We start from the raw sequence: 18,893 nt of genomic DNA on the forward strand, positions 1-18,893 counted from the left end.
CTTTGTGATATAACACTGAGTTCTGTTTAGGGTTGTTTCCTGATACTCTCAGAACATTTCTGTGTTTATTTCCTCTTCTAGGCCTTTTCTCGTGCATTTTTTTAAACCAAATCCCACTATCATCAAATCTTGATGCCTTTTTAGTTTCCTGCCTTTTCTTACTTCCTCTTATAACCATGAAATCTCTGCACCAAAGAGTTCAACATTTGTGTTCTGATTACTTTTGGTGTGTCAGTTGGTTACCTTGGTTACACTGTCAGCTCTATGAAAGCAATGACATATCTGCCCCCTCTATCTTCCCCTCTACTAGCCCTGCTCTGAGCTGGGTAAATGCTTACTGATTAATGATAGCTTAACACAAATTTTGTTTTACAACAAAGACTTGGGATTGGCTCAGCATAATTCTTAATTAGTTTTCCTTTGTCACAGAATCAGGGGTTTGAGGATAGAAGAGGTAAAGGTCTTCAAAATACAAATGGGTGTGCCATAGAATTATTGTTTTAGTGGAAAGTGACCACAGTTACCATTTTTGTACTCCTTCTTAATGCAGGCACTATTGTAGGCTTGGGGGATGTGCAAACATAGACTGCTTTCAAGGAAATGAGTAAAAAATGTGTGGTCGTGTGACATTCATTATGCTTGTATTTAAGATGGCTGGGTGGCCCCAAGGGAGGTCTCACTTCTCAGGAGTTAATTAGTGCCTGTTTTCTCTTTCAGACGTCCCATTGCTTTGGCACCATTGTCACCTTGGGTCTATGTTAGAATGGTGGTTTGGAGGGAGCCACTGAGCGACCCTGTAGGGAATGGCACTATCTGTGTCATACATGTTTTTTTAGATGTGTGAAGCATTTAATTCTGTTTAAGGGTGATGGTTTGATTTTTCCCCGAATTACTTAAGTCTATGACTATATTTTTCCTTTGTTTATGATCATAGTTCATTCAGCAGACAATACAAGAATGGAATTAATCATTCCAGGAGAGCAGCATTTCTACATGAAGGCAGTGAATGCAGCTGAAAGACAGAGGTGGCTGGTTGCTCTGGGGAGCTCCAAAGCATGTTTGACTGATACTAGGACTAAAAAAGAAAAAGGTAACTATAAATTTTTTCCTGTGGTATGAGCTTTCTTAAACATTAATAGAAATTGTCCTGTCCTGGCTGGGCACAGTGACCCAGGCGTGTAATCCCACCACTCTGGGAGGGCAAGGTGGATGGATTGCCCTGAGCTCATAGGTTCGAGACCAGCCTGAGCAAGAATGAGACCCTGTCACTAAAAACAGCTGGGTGTTGTGGCGGGCGCCTGTAGTCTCAGCTACTCAGGAGGCTGAGGCAAGAGAATTGCTTGAGCTCAAGAGTTTGAGATTGCTGTGAGCTATGATGCCATGGCACTCAACCAAGGGCAACAAAGTGAGACTCTTCTCCAAAAAAAAAAAAAAAGTGGAAAACGGTCCACTTTTAGTAATCTATCCCAAGGAAATAATTAGAAATATAGAAGAAGCTTTACATATATACATCTTTATCAGAAAAAATTTATTATAAAAGATACAGTTCTGTTCTGGGGAGTGATTCATAATTCAATAAACCAGTACTTTCATTGGCTGATGTATTATGTAGCCAGTAAAATGTTTACAAGGATATTTTAATGTGAGCAAATGCCCAAGCTTAAATGATCATTGACAAAGTAACCTTCAAAATTATACATATTAATAGTAGTATTAATTGTCTGACTTAGGAAAGATATATAAGAATTGGTCAAGTTGTTCTACTCGGGAGGCTGAGGCAAGAGAATCGCTTAAGCCCAGGAGCTGGAGGTTGCTGTGAGCTGTGTGATGCCATGGCACTCTACCAAGGGCAATAAAGTGAAACTCTGTCTCTACAAAAAAAAAAAATAAAAAGAATTGGTCAAGTTGTTACCTATGGAACTAGAGTTTTTGGGAAGCAGACTCACTTTTCATGGTATACACTTTGAGACCTTTTGACTTTGCCATATGCATATATTTCCATTCCAAAAAGATTTAATAAAATTAAAAGCAAAGCAAATGGTTCATGGTATTATTTCAACAATATGCAGATATAATGTGAAAATAATGGCAGTATTTATGTCATGATAGTGGGATTTCAGGTTATCTTAGTTCATTTTATGTTGCTACAGCAAAGTACCTGAGACTGTAATTTATAAAGAAAAGAAGTTTGTTTGACTCATGGTTCTGGAGGATGGAAATTCAAGATCAAGTGGTTACATCTGATCAGCTTCTGGTGAGGGCCTTGTGCTAGATCATAACATGGCAGAGAATCAGAAGGGGAAGTGGGCATATGCAAAAAGAGACCAAACACGAGAGGCAGCCTTGATTTATACATGCAGCCACCCACTCTCAAGGTAACTACTCCAGTACCAAGAGGGAAGGAAGGAACTCCTTTTGAGAAAAGCACTAATCCTTCTTAATGTTTAATCATCTCTTACGCTGCCACACTGGGGACCAAGTCTCAACCTGAGTTTTGGTGAGGACAAACTATATTCAAACCATAGTCCAGTTTTTTTTTTTTTTTGAGACAGTCTCACTTTGTCACTCTCAGTAGACAAAGTGTCTTGGTAGAGACACTTTCACAGCAACCTCAAACTTTTGGACTTAAGTTATTCTCTTGCCTCAGCACCCCCACCTCCTGTCCCCCACACTCCTGCCCCTCAGTAGCTGGGACTTATAGGCACCTGTAACAGTGCCTGGCTGTTTTTAGAGACAGGGTCTTGCTCTGGCTCAGGCTGGTCTCAAACTCCTGAGCTCAAGCAATCCAGCCCCTTTGACTCCCAGAGTGCTAGGATTACAAGTGCTCAAGCAATCCAGCCCCTTTGACTCCCAGAGTGCCAGGATTACAAGTGTGAACCACCATGCCTGGCCTAGCATAGTTGTTTGAATTTTCTTTTCACATTTTTTCTCTTTTCTAATATTTTTCATTGAATATATATTACCTTTATAATTAAAAAAACAGGCTGGACATGGTGGTTTACATCTGTAATCCAGCATTTTTCAAGGCCAAGGTGGGAGGATTGCTTGTGGCCAGGAGTTGACATTAGCCTGGGGAATACAAGGAGACTCTGTCTCAAAAAAAAAATTTAGCTGTGCATGGTGGTGCACACCTGTGGTCCCAGCTACTCAGGAGGATTGCTTGAGCTTGGGGGTTTGAGGTTGCTGTGTCTAGCCTGGTGACAGAGTGAGACCCTGTCACAAAGTGTTAATTAGTGGAAGCAACTAAATTATGGGTAGTAAGAAATGGAGGCTAAGCATTGAATTTATAACAATTTTCAAGTATGTAACAGAACATGATGACAAGAGCATGGCTAAGGGTGGGAGAAGGAATGGGTATTCACAATAGCTAAAAGGTGGAAATAACCCAAATGTTCATTCATATAAACAAAATGTAGCATATATATGTAAAATGGAATATTATTTGGTCTTGGAAGGAAATTCTGACACATGTACCAAAGATGTTATATAGATTATGCCAAGTGAAATAAGCCAATCGCAGGAGGACAAATAGTCTATGATTCTACTTTTATGAAAAACCCGGAACGGTGAAATTTATATAGACAGAAAATAGAATGGTGGTTGCCAGGGTCTAGGTGGAGGAGGGGGTGGGGTAAGTGTTTAACAGGTATAGAATTTCAATTGGGGAAGGTGAAAAAAAAAAGTTCTGGAGATGGATAGTAGCAATGGTTGTACAACGATGTGAATGTACTTAGTGTGACCTTTTTAAGTGTATACTTAAAGTGTTTAAAAAGGGCCGGGCACGGTGGCTCACACCTGGAACCCTAGCACTCTGGGAGGTCAAGGTGGGTGAATTGCCTGAGCTCACAGGTTCAAGACCAGCCTGAGCCAGAGTGAGACCTCGTCTCTAGAAATAGCTGGGCATTGTGGCAGGCACCTGTAGTCCCAGCTACTTGGGGGGCTGAGGCAAGAGAATTGCTTGAGCCCAGGAGTTTGAGGTTGCTGTGCTATGAGGCCATGGCACTCTACCGAGGGCAACAAAATGAGACTCTGTCTAAAAAAAAAAAAGTGTTTAAAACTTTATGTTATGTATATTTTACCATATTAAAAAAAGAAGGAATGGGCTTAAATTTGGGCAGGAATCAATTTAGGTTGATCAAATGAGCAGACAGAGCTGCTTTTTATCAGCTTTGGTGAATGTGACCTTGTGGCTAGACTGCAAGGGCATGGCTACTGGCTTGGCCCAGGGAGTACCAAGAAGCACTGGGAATCTAGTATGCATTTTTTTTCTTCTGCTGTAACTTATATTTCCAGTTTAAAGGGCATTGATTGGCGAGTGAGTGGCTTAGATTATGGCTGGATGTTTAGTTTGGAGATTTAAAGAGAAGAAAGTATACTTAAAAAAATCTGAGGAGTATAATGTGAAAATGAAGCTGTGAAAGGAACAGAAGAAAAATGAATGTTTATATACAGTGGTTTTAATTAACATACATATTAAAAACTTCTGTATGCTAAAATATATGCTAAAGAAAACTGAAAGGGACCTAACAGATCTGGAAAAGTATTTGCAGTATATAGGATAGAGGAAAGATTACTATCTTTAATGTTAGAACTTTTACAATTAGTTTGTGTATTGTTAAGAGGAAAACCAGTATCAGAGCTGGAAAAAAAAAATGGATGAAGGACAAAAATGAAGCCAATTCATGAAACAAATACCAGCACTTCTCAAATGGAAGATGAGTAATGGGAAATATACTGTATACTGAAATGGAAATATACTATGTAAAACATTGAATGCTCATCAGCTTGTCTCTGGAAATTGCCTGAATTTCATGGTAGATGTATGGCTGCCATTCCCATCCCCCCTCCCCCCCCATTTATCTAAAGAGAAGTATTCTTAGGGCTCTTGTGATCGAATTTCTGAGGTCTCACATCTCTTTATATTTATTGCCTTACTTTTTAAACGATTACATTTTGTTACACTATCCAAAGAATATGAAAATGATCCAATTGGATGTTTGTATATGTTCCTTTCAGAAATAAATGAAACCAGTGAGTCTCTGAAAACCAAAATGTCTGAACTTCGCCTCTACTGTGACCTCCTAATGCAACAAGTTCACACAATCCAGGAATTTGTTCACCATGATGAGAATCATTCCTCTCCCAGCGTAGAGGTATAAAAGATGATCCCTTCATGACTGGTTTGCTTTGTAATGTACTGGGGGTGTGGGTGAGGGTCTTCAGTTATCCCATAAGATGGCAGAGGAGCATTTGTACGTGTTCTGGGCTTGGCCGACTGTAGATGATCTGCCTACTTTAACCTGTAGCCAGAGTAAAGCATGAAGCAGCATAGTTCCCCAGGATCACGGCCTATCTTTGCAGCCACTCTGATAATTTGGAGTGGAGAAGTATTCCAGGCTTTGGTCTCCAAGCTGACTGCATGAATTCACTAGATAACTGCTTTTTCTTTTGGTAATACGGCCTCAGCTTCAACTAGTGAGAGTTGATAATTTATCCTTATGAAATAACTTTTTTTTTTAGAGACAGAGTCTCACTTTGTCGCTTACAGCAACCTCAAGCTCTTGGGCTTAGGTGATTCTCTTGTCTCAGCCTCCTGAGTAGCTGGGACTACAGGCACCCGCCATAGTGCGCAGCTATTTTTTTGTTATTGTTGCAGTTTGGCAGGGGCTGGGTTTGAACCCACCACCTTTGGTATGTGAGTCTGGTGCCCTACTCACTGAGATGAAATAACTTTTTTTTTTTTTTTGTAGAGACAGAGTTTCACTTTATTGCCCTTGGTAGAGTGCTGTGGCGTCACACAGCTCACAGCAACCTCCAACTCCTGGGCTTAGGCGATTCTCCTGCCTCAGCCTCCTGAGTAGCTGGGACTACAGGCGCCCGCCACAACGCCCGGCTATTTTTTTGTTGTTGTTGTTGCAGTTTGGCCGGGGCTGGGTTTGAACCCGCCATCCTCGGTATATGGGGCCGGTGCCCTGCTCACTGAGCCATAGGCGCCGCCCGAGATGAAATAACTTTTAAAAATTCATCACCGAAGGGTGGCGCCTGTGGCTCAGTTGGTAAGGTGCCGGCCCCATATACCGAGGGTGGCGGGTTCAAACCCGGCCCCGGCTGAACTGCAACCAAAGAATAGCTGGGCGTTGTGGCGGGCGCCTGTAGTCCCAGCTACTCCAGAGGCTGAGGCAAGAGAATCGTTTAAGCCCAGGAGTTGGAGGTTGCTGTGAGTTGTGTGATGCCACGGCACTCTACCGAGGGCCATAAAGTGAGACTCTGTCTCTACAAAAAAAAAAAAAAAAAAAAATTTATCACTGAAGAACAGTGGTGGAGGAATCAAAATTTAGATTAGTAGGATCAAGCTGTGAAATGGGTTTACCCCTTCTGGTGAAGTAGCACCAGTGAGCCCTACGGCTCTCTGGGTGAAAGGCCAGTATGGTTCCCTGTCGTCTTCGCCTGACTTTGTAGAAGTGGGACAAGAAATCTTCCCTGCTCTCCTGTGGCCTTTTCCTGTTGGGGAGAAATCTTGTGTAAGATAAGCTGAGTCCAATTTGGGTTTCAGTTATTTCAAACCCTAAGGGCATTTCACTGTTTACCACAGCCCTCTGGAGGTAGGTGCTCTCAATGTTTGCCACAGCAGCTGAGTGACAGTTCCCTCCTTCCACACGGTCATTCTTGGTGTGTTGGACTTTTCTCCTAATGCCCTATGCTTCACAGTAACTGCCAAGGTCACAAAGAGGCAGGAGGCAGTATAGTGGCCAGGGTAGAGAGAGACCTTCTCAACTTATCCTTGGTTTTAAATTAGAAAACAAAAATCCCAGAAACCTTTCCAGCAAACTTCTCGTCATCTTTTTGTCTGGCTTAAAGGAAACTAGGAGAAATGAATATTTGACAGAGGATCATGGAATAGCCATGACTGACTTAGACCAGTCTATATTCATTCCCAGGGATAGGATACTTTGTTGTCCTCAACAAAATTGAGGTTTTGATTCCACCACTAGAGAAAAGGGAGAATGGCTATAGGGTAGACATGAGTTTTGGGGCCTCTAAGTAACTTTCAGGGCATTCCACTGCTGTGATCATCTTCAGAATGCTTATTTTGGCCTGGTGTTGTGACTTGTGCCCATAATCCTACCAATCTGGGAGGCTGAGGTGGGAGGATTGCTTGAGTCAGGAGTTTGAAACCAGCCTGAGCAAGAGCGAGACCCTGTCTCTACTAAATATAGAAAAATAAGCCAGGCATTGTGCTGGGCACCTTTAGTCTCAGCTACTCAGGAGGCTGAGGCAGGAGGATCATTTGATCCCAGGAGTTTGAGGTGGCTGTGAGCTAGATGAAATGATTTTTATTTTATTTATTATTATTTTTTTAGCAATAATGTCTAACTCTGTTGACCAGGCTAGACTGCAGTGATGTTATCAAAGCTCACTGTATCTTGGAAGCCTAGGCTCAGGTGATCCTTCTACCTTAGCCTCTATTACACCTGGCTAATTTTTTTTGAGACAAAGAGTTTCACTTTTTCGCCCCCTGTAGAATGCTCTGGTGTCATAGCTCACAGCAACCTTTAACTCTTGTACTCAAGTGATTCTCTTGCCTCAGCCTTCTGAGTAGCTGGGACTACAGTTGCCTGCCACAAGGCCGGCTATTTTTAGAGATGGGGTCTTTCTCTGGCTCAGGCTCATGAGCTCAGGTGATCTGCCCACCTTGGCCTCCCAAAGTGCTGAGATTACAGGTGTAAGCCACTGTGCCTGGTCAACAGTTGGCTAATTTTTAAATGTTTTGTAGAGATAGGGTTTTGCTGTGTTATAGTTCAGGCTGGTCTTGAATTCCTGGGCTCAAGTGATCCTCCTGCTTCAGTTTCCCAGTGTGCTGGGGTTATAGGCACAAGCCCTGGCACCTGGTCTACCTTTGGAATTCTTACAGATAGTTAAAAAATTACCATTTAGGTTAGGTTTCTCCAAGATAAATTTTTTTGTGTGTGTGTGTTTTTTTTTTTTTTTTTGGCCGGGGCTGAGTTTGAACCCGCCACCTCCGGCATATGGGACCGGTGCCCTACTCCTTGAGCCATAGGCGCCACCCTCCAAGATAAATTTTTATACATGGCTTATCAACATGCTATTGGGGTTAAATGCAAAACTTAAGTTTTTCTTGGAATCTCATTTCCTACGTTGTTTACCCAAGAGACGGTTTTTTTTTTTTCTTGCATTGATTTCATTTTCTAAGGCAGTGTATTTTATTTTATTTATTTTCATTTCAGAGTATTTCGGAGTACAGATGTTTTGGTTACATGAATTCCTTTTGTACAGTTTGAGTCAATGTTATTAGCATGCCCATCATCCAGATCGTGTTCATTGTACCCATTAGGGATGAATTAAACCCTCCCTATCTGCCCCTTCCCACCTGCTTGCTTTTAGGTAGTATAAATAAATTTTACTAATTTTAACTACTTCACCAAGGATTGTATTTTATTTTATTTTTTTATTATTAAATCATAGCTGTGTACATTAATGCGATCATGGGGCACTGTACACTGGTTTTATAAACAGTTTAACACATTTTCATCACATTGGTTAACATAGCCTTCCTGGCATTTTCTTAGTTATTGTGTTAAGACATTTATATTCTACATTTACTAAGTTTCACATGTACCCTTGTAAGATGCACCGAAGGGAGGGTGATTGGTAGGATTACACCTGTGGTGCATCTGACATAGGTAGTATATTTTAAATAAGTTTATGTATAACCTACTAATGTATCCATAGGAGATAATGTTTCATTACTTCCTTAAAAGGTTGTGTGTGGTTTCATGCGGTTGTGTGTGAATCTGTTAATGTCTTTGTGTCATTTTTCAGAATATGAACGAAGCCTCTTCTCTGCTTAGTGCCACATGTAATACATTCATCACAACACTTGAGGAATGTGTGAAGATAGCGAATGCCAAGTTTAAACCTGAGATGTTTCAACTGCCCCATCCGGATCCCTTAGTTTCTCCTGTGTCACCTTCTCCTGTTCAAATGGTTAGTTTTTTTTTTTTTTTTTTTTGGTAGTGATACTGCATGTAGAGTTTTTGTTTTGTTTTTATTTTTAAGGGTGAAAACAGGCAGTAGAAAGGAAATGGTCAACAGGTTGAATCTTTTTGTTTGGAGCTTTTTAGCGGACTTCAGCACCTGTGTGGGTATTCTGATCCCCTCCCCTGTGGAAGGGCTGTGTGCTGGCTGCCCTCAAGCTGCTGCTTTCATTTACTCCAGAGCCCAAGAAATTATTATCGCATACCACGTGCACTGGGACACAGAAAAGGTTGTGGAACTCTATTCTACTTGGTAAAAACTTCATAAGGGGATATTGTTTTACCCACAGTGGGATACAATTAAGCAGATGATAAAAGGAATTGTAAAGAATTTGAAGCATGTTCCAGTGGGAATAGTATTTGAGGTCAGCATTTGGATTCGAACCCTCTGAATAGTCAAATTACTTAATCTTTGATCCTCAGTTTCTTCATCTGTAAAAATAAAGTGTCTTCTACAGCAGAGGGTTATTCATTGCAAGGATCTGATCTGCTTCACATTAGATGCTTAATGTGAACAAGTACTCTTTGCTGGGAGTGGTGGATTCATTGTACTTTTGATGCTAATAACTTACTCCAGAATGCTGTGGGATACTTGTAGGTGAGATAAGGTTTGATGAGACTTAAAATTTTTTGAATCAAAGTGTTTAGGAGCTCATTTGTAGGAGGAAGAATGCCACCTGGCTACTGGTATAACTGAGGCAGGAGGATTGCTTGAGGCCTAAAGACTTCTTTGTTTGAAGAGTAGAGTATGACTTATTCTAGTTTTTTTTAACCATCCAGCAAAATTAGTTATGTGAGAGTTAGTAACGATTTTTGTCTAAATTTACTTAGAGCATTGTTTTCTAGTCACTGTATGATGGACTAATTAATAGCATCCTCTGAGCTAAGTATACCATGAAAATGAGTTTATGGTCAGATTAGTTCGAAGCTTTAGGTTATTTTAAATGAACTGAGTTTTTTTTTTTTTCGTAGTTTTTGACCAGAGCTGGGTTTGAACCCGCCACCTCCGGCATATGGGGCTGGTGCCTACTCCTCTGAGCCACAGGCGCCACCCATGAACTGAGTTTTTCTAATCTGATAGGAGCAGTCTGATAGTACTTGTCAGAGCCTTTTTTTAACGTTGCAGTGTATGACAAATCTGAGAGGGAGAGATAGTGTTAGTGTACAGTGTTTCTGAAATTTGACAGTTGAATCCTTTTTATTTTTGAGTACCAATGCACTGGACTGTGGAGTTCATTAGAGCACAGTTTGATAATGTTTTTTTAGAACAATTATAGATATGCTATAAACTGTTAAGTCATAACCTTTAACAGAAATAACTTCCTCTATGATTGAACAAAGAAACTTCAACTTCTTTAGTTGAACAAAGAAACTTCTTTAGTTGAACAAAGAAACTAATATTTGGAGATTGGTATATAGTGCTACCTGAGGTTGCTACCTGGGGTACACTTTTTCTTTTTAAGATGAACTTTTTAGAGTCAAATGCACATGAAAATACCTTACAATTGTTTTTTGCATTGAATAGCTCAGGGAACGCCTTGTGTTACAAAGACTCTGTTCAGAGAATTCTACTTATTTAATAATTGTCTTTTTGAAACCAAAATCCTTATCAATGTAAAAATTACAGGAAATTTAATAAGTTAATACACATATCAGAGATACTAGGGTAAGGCTTTTTATTTTTTCTAGCTATGCCGTTTTACTTGAAACAAAAAGCGAGAATTGTGGCTTATGGTAATTAGTTCTGGAGACATACAGTGTGGAAAGTAAGGGTAGATAGTCTTCATGGGTAAATTTTTTTTTTTTTTTAGAGTACCATAAGTTATTTATTTATATGAAAACAAAACTCAAATATTTGAGTATTTCACAACTATTTAATCTGATCTTTATAACCACTTTACATAATCTCATTAAATTTATATTAAGATAAATTTGCATTTAACTATTGCAAGTCATCACGAAAGTTCAGATGATTATTATTTTGATTTACAGATTCGAGTGATTATTAGAGTGGGAATGTCGGGTGAATAATCCTGGAGGAAGTAATTTCTGTTAAATCAGATGTTAATGTCTACTTAGACATTAATGTCAGTCCTATGTTAATGGGCTACAAATGGAGTTGGTTATATCTATTATTATTATTTTTTTATTATTAAATCATAGCTGTGTACATTAATGCGATCATGGATATCTATTATTTTGTTTGGGATTTCCCAGAACAACTAGTGGCTTATGTTGCGAAGTATTAGATCTGGGTTCATAAGACTCTTGGACCATATATATAAAAGCAGATATCCTAAACCTTTAGTATAAACTTGGCTTTTTTTTTTTTATTTTTGAGACAGTCTCACTGTGTTGCCCTCAGAGTGCTGTTGCTTCACAGCTCACAACAACCTCCAATTCTTGGGTTTAAGCTATTCTCTTGCTTCTACCTCCGGAGTAGCTGGGACTACAGGTGCCTGCCACAGCGCCCGGCTATTTTTTGTTGCAGTTGTCATTGTTGTTTAGCTGGCCCGGGCCGGGTTTGAACCCGCCAGCCTCAGTGTATGTGGCTGGTGCTGTAACCAGTGTGCTATGGACGCTGAGCCTACAAACTCGTTTTTTCTACCTTTTTTTTTTTTTTTTGTGGTTTTTGGCCGGGGCTAGGTTTGAACCCGCCACCTCTGGCATATGGGACTGGCGCCCTACTCCTTGAGCCACAGGCACCGCCCTTTTCTACCTTTTTAACCTTTGAAATAATCTGTTTTACTTGGCTGCCTTTCTATTTGTTTTTTTTTTTTTCTTTTATTTTTGAGGCAGAGTCTCAGTTGTTGCCCTCAGTAGAGTGCCTCGAGTGTGGTGGCATCACAGCTCACAGCAACCTCAAACTCTTGGGCTCAGCGATTCTTTTGTCTCAGCCTCCCAAGTTGCTGGGACTATATGCGCCTGCCACAATGCCCAGCTATTTTTAGAGACAGGGCCTAGCCCTTGATCAGGCTGGCCTTGAACCTGTGAGCTCAGACAGTCCACATGCCTCGGCCTCCCAGAGTGGTAGGATCACAGGTGTGAGCCACCGCCTGGCCCTGCCTTTCTATTTTTTGATGGAGTAGTTGGATCTTCTAAATTATATTTAGTATTCATCATATTTATTAAATGTTTGGTTTAATTAGTGGCGCACACAGCTCACAGCAAGCCTCTAACTCCTGGGCTTAGGCAATTCTCTTGCCTCAGCCTCTTGAGTAGCTGGGACTACAGGCGCTTGCCATAGCATCTGGCTATTTTTTTTGTTGCAATTTGGCCGGGGCTGGGTTTGAACCCGCCACCCTTGGTATATGGGGCCAGTGCCCTACCCAGTCAGCTGCAGGCATCACCCGTAAATACATGTTTTAGAAACGTATTTGAGGCTTAAGGTTTTTCTTCTGAATTCTCTAAAGACTAGAATTACTCATACTGTCTTCCATGAACTACACTCTAGAACATTTGTATCAGCTACCTGAGGGAAGAATGGTAGAGAGAAGCTTTCCTACCATCCTGTACTGCTGCCCTTTAAAAGAGAGACATTTATTAGAATATTTTCTGTCTGGCTGCATACTCTTTTTTAATCATAAAAAAGTGATTTTTGAATTAGTTATATATACTTTTATATACACTTGTATATTGTATTGCTTGTTTTTTACTGTTGAGAAAAGAATCCAACATGTGTTTGTTAGGTGCTAAGAAAGATTTCAGTTAATGGTTATTAGAGGAGAAGCTTGACATTGTGTATTATGTTACTAGGTCTGTAAAAGGTAAGGGGGCAGGGTACTTTTTCTTAGTAGATTTATGTTTATTTATAATAATAAATTAGAGCTGCATGATTCTTCTTGATATATGGATTATACCTTTTTTCTTTTTTCAATTTTTAGATGAAACGTTCTGTTAGCCATCCTGGTTCTTGTGCTTCAGAGAGGTAAAATAACTCCTTTTTTTAACCAAGTTCTCTCAGTTATACCTACTTAGGGAAATTCTTTGGCCATTAACAAGTGGTGTGGAATGGGAGTTCTGTGTGGGAAATGTTTGGTCCTGATTTGCTCAGTCTTCTCTCTCTCAATGTATATCTCTTGGTGCTTAGCATCAGGGCCTGGCCCGGGTAGGTAGTCAGTAAAGAAAAAAGGAATGAATGAATTAATCAGCAAGGTAAAGTATCTTGCTAGCTATTTATTGTACCTTTTTCAGATGTTTGAAATACATTTATGTGCTGCATAATAACCTTTTAGTCAATGACAGACTGCATATACAGCAATGGCCCCACAAGCCCTACAAGATTATAATGTTATATTTTTACTGTATTGTTTGTATGTTTAGATGCTCAAGTACTTACCATTATTTTACAGTTGCTCACAGTATTCAGTACAGTAACATGCTCTGCAGGTTTGTAGCGTGGGGACAGTAGGCTATACTGTATAGCCTAGGTATGTAGTAGGCTATACCAGCTAGGTTCCTATGAATCTGCTCTGTGATGTTTGCACGATGACAAAGTTGCCTAAGGATAAATTGCTCAGAATGTATTTCTGTCATTAGAGATGCATGACTGTATTTCAAGTGATGGCTAAATAGAAATTCCTTTTTAATATATCAAGTCTCCACATCTGAGGCTTATTTTACTTTAGCCTTTTATAACACGACATATTCATGCTGAGCTATTGTTTTATTAAGAGAAAGAACCTGCTGAAAAGACAGAAAACCACTTGATATTTTAAAGTATATGTTTACATCAACACATTTCAAAAATTTACTTTCTAGATCTTGCCAATATTCCAGGTTGTTACACCATTCTTTATTTTGTTAGGTAATATTTAAGTTGTATGGTTGTTTTTTTGGTTCTTTGGGAAGTGATTTAATTATAGAGACATTAGCATTTATTTCTCTACATTAAGACTTAGTGCTGGGCCCTTATTATTTTGTCATGTTTTTCTTTTCCCTGATGATTATGTAATCTTTGATAGAACTATAATATAATTAGAGGAGAACAGTGATGTATATATCCAACAGTGTCAAGGGATAGAGAGTTCTATCACTTAAATTTTCCAGAAAAATGGAAATTTAATCAACCTTTGGCAAACTTATATTTTTATAATAGAAATTTTTCTATCCTTTCTACCTTATGAAGGAAGATACAACAAAAGCTAAAAATTATTTTTCCTTTTAAATTAAGGTTGTCATTAAATTCTGTAACATTGGGCTGTCATAAAATAGTAGCTGAGGTGCAAATTTTAGGTGGTGGTGATTTGCTACTGTTCAACTTTTTAGACTTTTTTTTTTTTTGTAGAGACAGAGTCTCACTTTATGGCCCTCGGTAGAGTGCCGTGGCCTCACACAGCTCACAGCAACCTCCAACTCCTGGGCTTAAGCGATTCTCTTGCCTCAGCCTCCTGAGTTAGACTTTTTTTTTTTTAAGACAGAGTCTCATTCTGTCACCTTGGGTAGAGTGCCATGGTGTCATCATAGCTTATAGCAATCTCAAACTCTTGGGCTCAAGGTATTCCCTTGCCTTAGCCTCCCAAGTAGCTGGGACTATAGGCATCCACCACCATGCCTGGCTAATTTTTCTGTTTTTAGTAGAGATGAAGTTTCACTCTTGCTCTGGCTGGTCACAAACCCCTGACCTCAAGGGATCCATCCACCTTGGCCTCCCAGAGTGCCAGGATTACAGGCATGAGCCACTGTGCCTGGCCTGACTGATGGTGCCCACAATAATGCCTGGCTAATTTTTAGAGATCCTGGTCTCACTCTTGATCAGACTGGTCTGGAATTCCTGACCTCAAGCAATCTACCAGTTTGACCTCTTAAGAGTGTTAGGGTTACAGATGTGAGTCACCATTCCTGGCTCTTGCTGATTTTCAAGAGTAGTTTTTCTAGCATCCTATTTCCCATCTTTATCATCTCTTGCCGTTGGTGAGTCTGCCTTCAGCATGCTACCTAAATTTCTTGTCCATTCCCTTCAGTCTGCTGGGTTTGATCAGATATAGGTTGCGTTTAGATACATACACTTGTGAAATCCTTAACTTTTAGTTTTTAGATATTTGTAAATCATCTGACTTGTCTGCTGTCTCCCTGGACCCTTCCCTGTATAAGTCCCTGTTTCTGTATTGTACCCCTTTTCCATTTAGTTCATCTAAAGAGGCCAGATTCTTCAGTTTACCAGCTGGATTCTAAATGGGTTGACTTGCTTGTGATTTGACTTCTAAATGAGTAGAATGTTACTAACATAGAACATTGGGCATAAAAATAGATTTCTTTTTGTTTTTTCACTTAAAGCAGCAGTTCTCAAACTGTGGGTTGTGACCCACATCTGTAAACCTAGCACTCTTAAAGGGCTGCAGCATTAGGAAGGTTGAGAACCACTGACTTAAAGAGTGAAAAATTTTAAATTGCATTTGAGTTCAAGGTGTTTTCATTTGTTTAAGGCCTTACTGCTTAATGATTTTTATTTAATTTGTAGGAATTGCCACCCTGTAAAAGAACCAGTGTCTACACTTCACCGACTCTCCCAGCGACGCTGGAGAACTTACTCAGATACAGACTCTTGTAATGACATTGCCCTCGAAGACCCAGATAGTAAGTTAGATGGGTTTGAGCTCCTTCTTTGGCCTATTCATCAAAATTGTTGCAGGGCTCTGTAATACCTGGAAATGAAGAATATTGACAGTGAACACTGTTACTGTGCTCTTGGATTTATTCTTTAATTCAGAGCTAAGCAAATAGCACACAATCAATAGCAGCTCATATATCCTCTCACAAACAGCTTTATTATTAACTAGGACGTGCTGAGGATTGGTTTGTAAATATCAGATTTTAGAGAGATATATATCATAGTCTGTTTATTCCAGCTGTATTTGCATTTAAAAAAACATTTAAGAAGAAAGCATGAATTGTAAGTGGGATTCTAGGGGAAAATAAAGGCAAATTCTGAGTTCAAAATGAAAGTCAGCATTTTATTGCCTTACTTAAATACGGCGAAATGGCTAAGGAGAATAGTTTAGCAGTGGTAAATTATAGTAGCATTCATTTCTGTACCCTTTTCCTCTTAATAAAGAGGCAGCATCCCGTGATTGAATATTTTAGGAAAGGTTTTATGATTTATGTTAAAATTTTTATTTTCTTCTTCAGAGAAAAAGCTTTGACAGTATGTTAGACTAGTTAGACAGTAGTGACCATGATTGCCAGGGAATGCTAATGTGATTTTATTACTATATCTCCATTTGATAGACTTTCACTTTTTAAAGTCTTTATTATTTCCCATGAGGCATGTGGGGTAGAAATTATGAATAGTTCCCAAATAAGGAACAGATTTTGTTCAGAGAGCTCATTTGAAAGTCATTTTTTTGGAACACAGATTTTATTTCACTTACGGAAATGATATGATAAATGGTGATTAGATTGTTCAGCTAGTCTAGGAGAGCCCCATTAATTCATAACGTAGCAGAAATGGAACATAACTGATGTTGCATTTCTAGTGTTTGAATATATTGAAAACATTGATTAAGATACAATGGTTTTACTTAACCAGAAAGTTAAACATGTTTGATGAGAGGAAGATACAGAGTTCACACAGATGACTATATTCTAAAAGGGACTTTTGGCCGTTTTCAGATTTTTGGAAGTTTATGGAACTTTTTTTAATGTCCCCTCTTTTTTACAGAACAAATAATCTATTACCATTTTGAATTTAAGTTACGATAATAGGTGAAGAAATGAGGAAGGAAAAAAGGTAAAAGTGAGAAGGGAAGGAAAGAAACTTTCCTGGGCTAATTGAGCAAGACCTGGAAAAAGAAGGAGAAGAGAGTTAAATAGGTTGAGTGTGAAAAAAGTATAATTTGAGGCAGGTAGTATAGATTCTGATTCTTTTTCTTTTTTTTTTTTTTTTGAAACAGTCTCACTCTTATTACCCAGGCTAGAGTGCCATGGCCTCAGCCCAGCGCACAGCAACCTCAAACTCCTGGGTTCAAGAGATCCTCTTGCCTCAGCTTCCCGAGTAGCTGGGACTACAGGCGCCCCGCCCCCCACAGGACCCAGCTAATTTTTCTATTTCTACTAGAGCTGGAGTCTAGCTCTTGCTTAGGCTGGTCTTAAACTTCTGAGCTCAAGCAATGGGTGGGGCGGTGGCTTCCCCAGAGTACTAGGAGTATAGGCATGAGGCATTGCACTTGGCATCATTGAAAATGTTCCTTTATAGGGGACTGGAGTTAATATTGACAGGATGTTTAACCTTTTAATCAATTACTTCATAGGACCCATTCACTGTTCAAGAAATACACTTAATGGAGATTTGGCATCAGCAACCATTCCTGAAGAAAGCAGACTTACGGCCAAAAAAAAATCTGAATCAGAAGATCCTCTTCCATCCTTCTCTTCCTGAAGAAACTGAAGTGTCCAACTTCCTCTAAGTATTGCTATGCAAAAGCTGCTGTAATTAAACTGTTGTTATGGGAGTAGTTTTTCCCTTTAGGATTTCTCTGCACTTTATATGTAGAATATTGTAAAACAAACAAATGAAAAAGCAACCTACATACTTTTGAAGTGTATTTTATCTTTATATAGTTTGTTTCCAAGAGTATTTTCCTAATAACGTCACAGTATGAATGTGCATCTTTTTTTTTTTTTTTTTTAAAAAGAAACAACAAATGATGGTGTAACATTTTGACATCCGTAAATACAAATGTAGATATTTTTCTAAAAAAACTGTGAGGGACTGACAGTTTGGTCAGTGTGTATTGTAGATTATAAACATGAAATCTTAAAAGGTTTCAGTTTGACAGAGTGTGGTATATATAACTTGTGCCATGGACCAAATGGTCATTTTACCCCAGCTAAAAATGAGTTGCAATAGCAGCTTGATGGTGATTGTATTGTATTCCTTTAATCAAAAAGGAAATACTTAATAATCTAAATACCTGTAGCCCAAATATCATGAGATACTGAGCATTTTTAAACAACCAGACTATATTGTCCTTTGTATGTGAAGTTGACACTACTGATTTGTCAATACCAAATGTTGGGTTAAAGTATTTAATTTTTATTTATTTATTTTTTGTTTTATCAAAAGATGTTTGCATCCTAACTTTTGTGACCTACCAAATTTAAGATGTGTATACATTGTTATTTACATTGTTCTAGAAAAGAGGTTGATATTGTGGTGACCTTGCTCACTTATACCAGAGAAATAAAGCAACTTTCAATGGAAGAGGATTTTAGTGCTTTTTTTCCTAAAATAGACATTAAGCTGCTGTTGTAAGGTATTGTTTGCAGCTCTTTAGAATATCCAGAGACATTTTTATTTATGACTATTTATTAAAAAAAAAAAAAAGGAACTCTGTCAAGGTGACTGCTTTGTCACTTGAGGATGGCATTATTAAAGAACAAATAGCATTTTTTGGTCGTCCCTGTCCATATCTGTTGTTAGTGTTTACCTTGTAATCTGTTTTTTTGAATTCACTTTGGGGTGGTGGCTTTGTCCAAAGTTTTGGTTGAGGAGCACTTTAAACAAACTGTTTTGGTGTTTTTAAGTTAATCATATGTTTAATAAATATGTGGTTTTTGCATTCAAACTCATCATATAATGCTTTGTATTTTAGACATTCATATTGATATTCTGTCCAAATTTTTAAGTGCTAGTAGTCTTCTTTATTGATTTGGTTTTGTTTATATACACATATTCAGGCCTGCTGGTGAATACTCAAACGAAGCATACTTTTAATTTTTGTTGCCTGTGAGCTTAGAATAGTGTAGCCTGTTTTATTTTAAATTTCTCTTGTAAGTTTATGTGGAAATTTTTTTGAGTTAATGTTTGTTATTTATTAAAATAAATCTGTAATTACA

The 18,893-nt window shown here is 38.8% G+C and overlaps 1 protein-coding gene across 3 annotated transcripts in view; it reads left to right on the top strand.

The window, feature by feature from the left end:
* The window catches only part of PLEKHA3 (pleckstrin homology domain containing A3), a 30,836-nt gene extending 12,180 nt beyond the window's left edge, over positions 1 to 18,656 (top strand). For all 3 annotated transcript variants that reach the window (XM_053597065.1, XM_053597064.1, XM_053597063.1), the window contains exons 3-8: positions 935 to 1,090; positions 5,017 to 5,153; positions 8,842 to 9,006; positions 12,941 to 12,984; positions 15,517 to 15,632; positions 17,306 to 18,656. In XM_053597065.1, coding sequence (XP_053453040.1) covers positions 935 to 1,090; positions 5,017 to 5,153; positions 8,842 to 9,006; positions 12,941 to 12,984; positions 15,517 to 15,632; positions 17,306 to 17,433 — 746 coding nt within the window. In that variant the 3' untranslated portion in view covers positions 17,434 to 18,656. The remainder of the gene's footprint in view (positions 1 to 934; positions 1,091 to 5,016; positions 5,154 to 8,841; positions 9,007 to 12,940; positions 12,985 to 15,516; positions 15,633 to 17,305) is intronic.
* The last annotated feature ends 237 nt before the right edge of the window (positions 18,657 to 18,893 follow it).

This window comes from Nycticebus coucang, chromosome 7 (genome assembly GCF_027406575.1).
Source record: "Nycticebus coucang isolate mNycCou1 chromosome 7, mNycCou1.pri, whole genome shotgun sequence".
In the NCBI taxonomy this organism is placed as follows: Eukaryota; Metazoa; Chordata; class Mammalia; order Primates; family Lorisidae; genus Nycticebus; species Nycticebus coucang.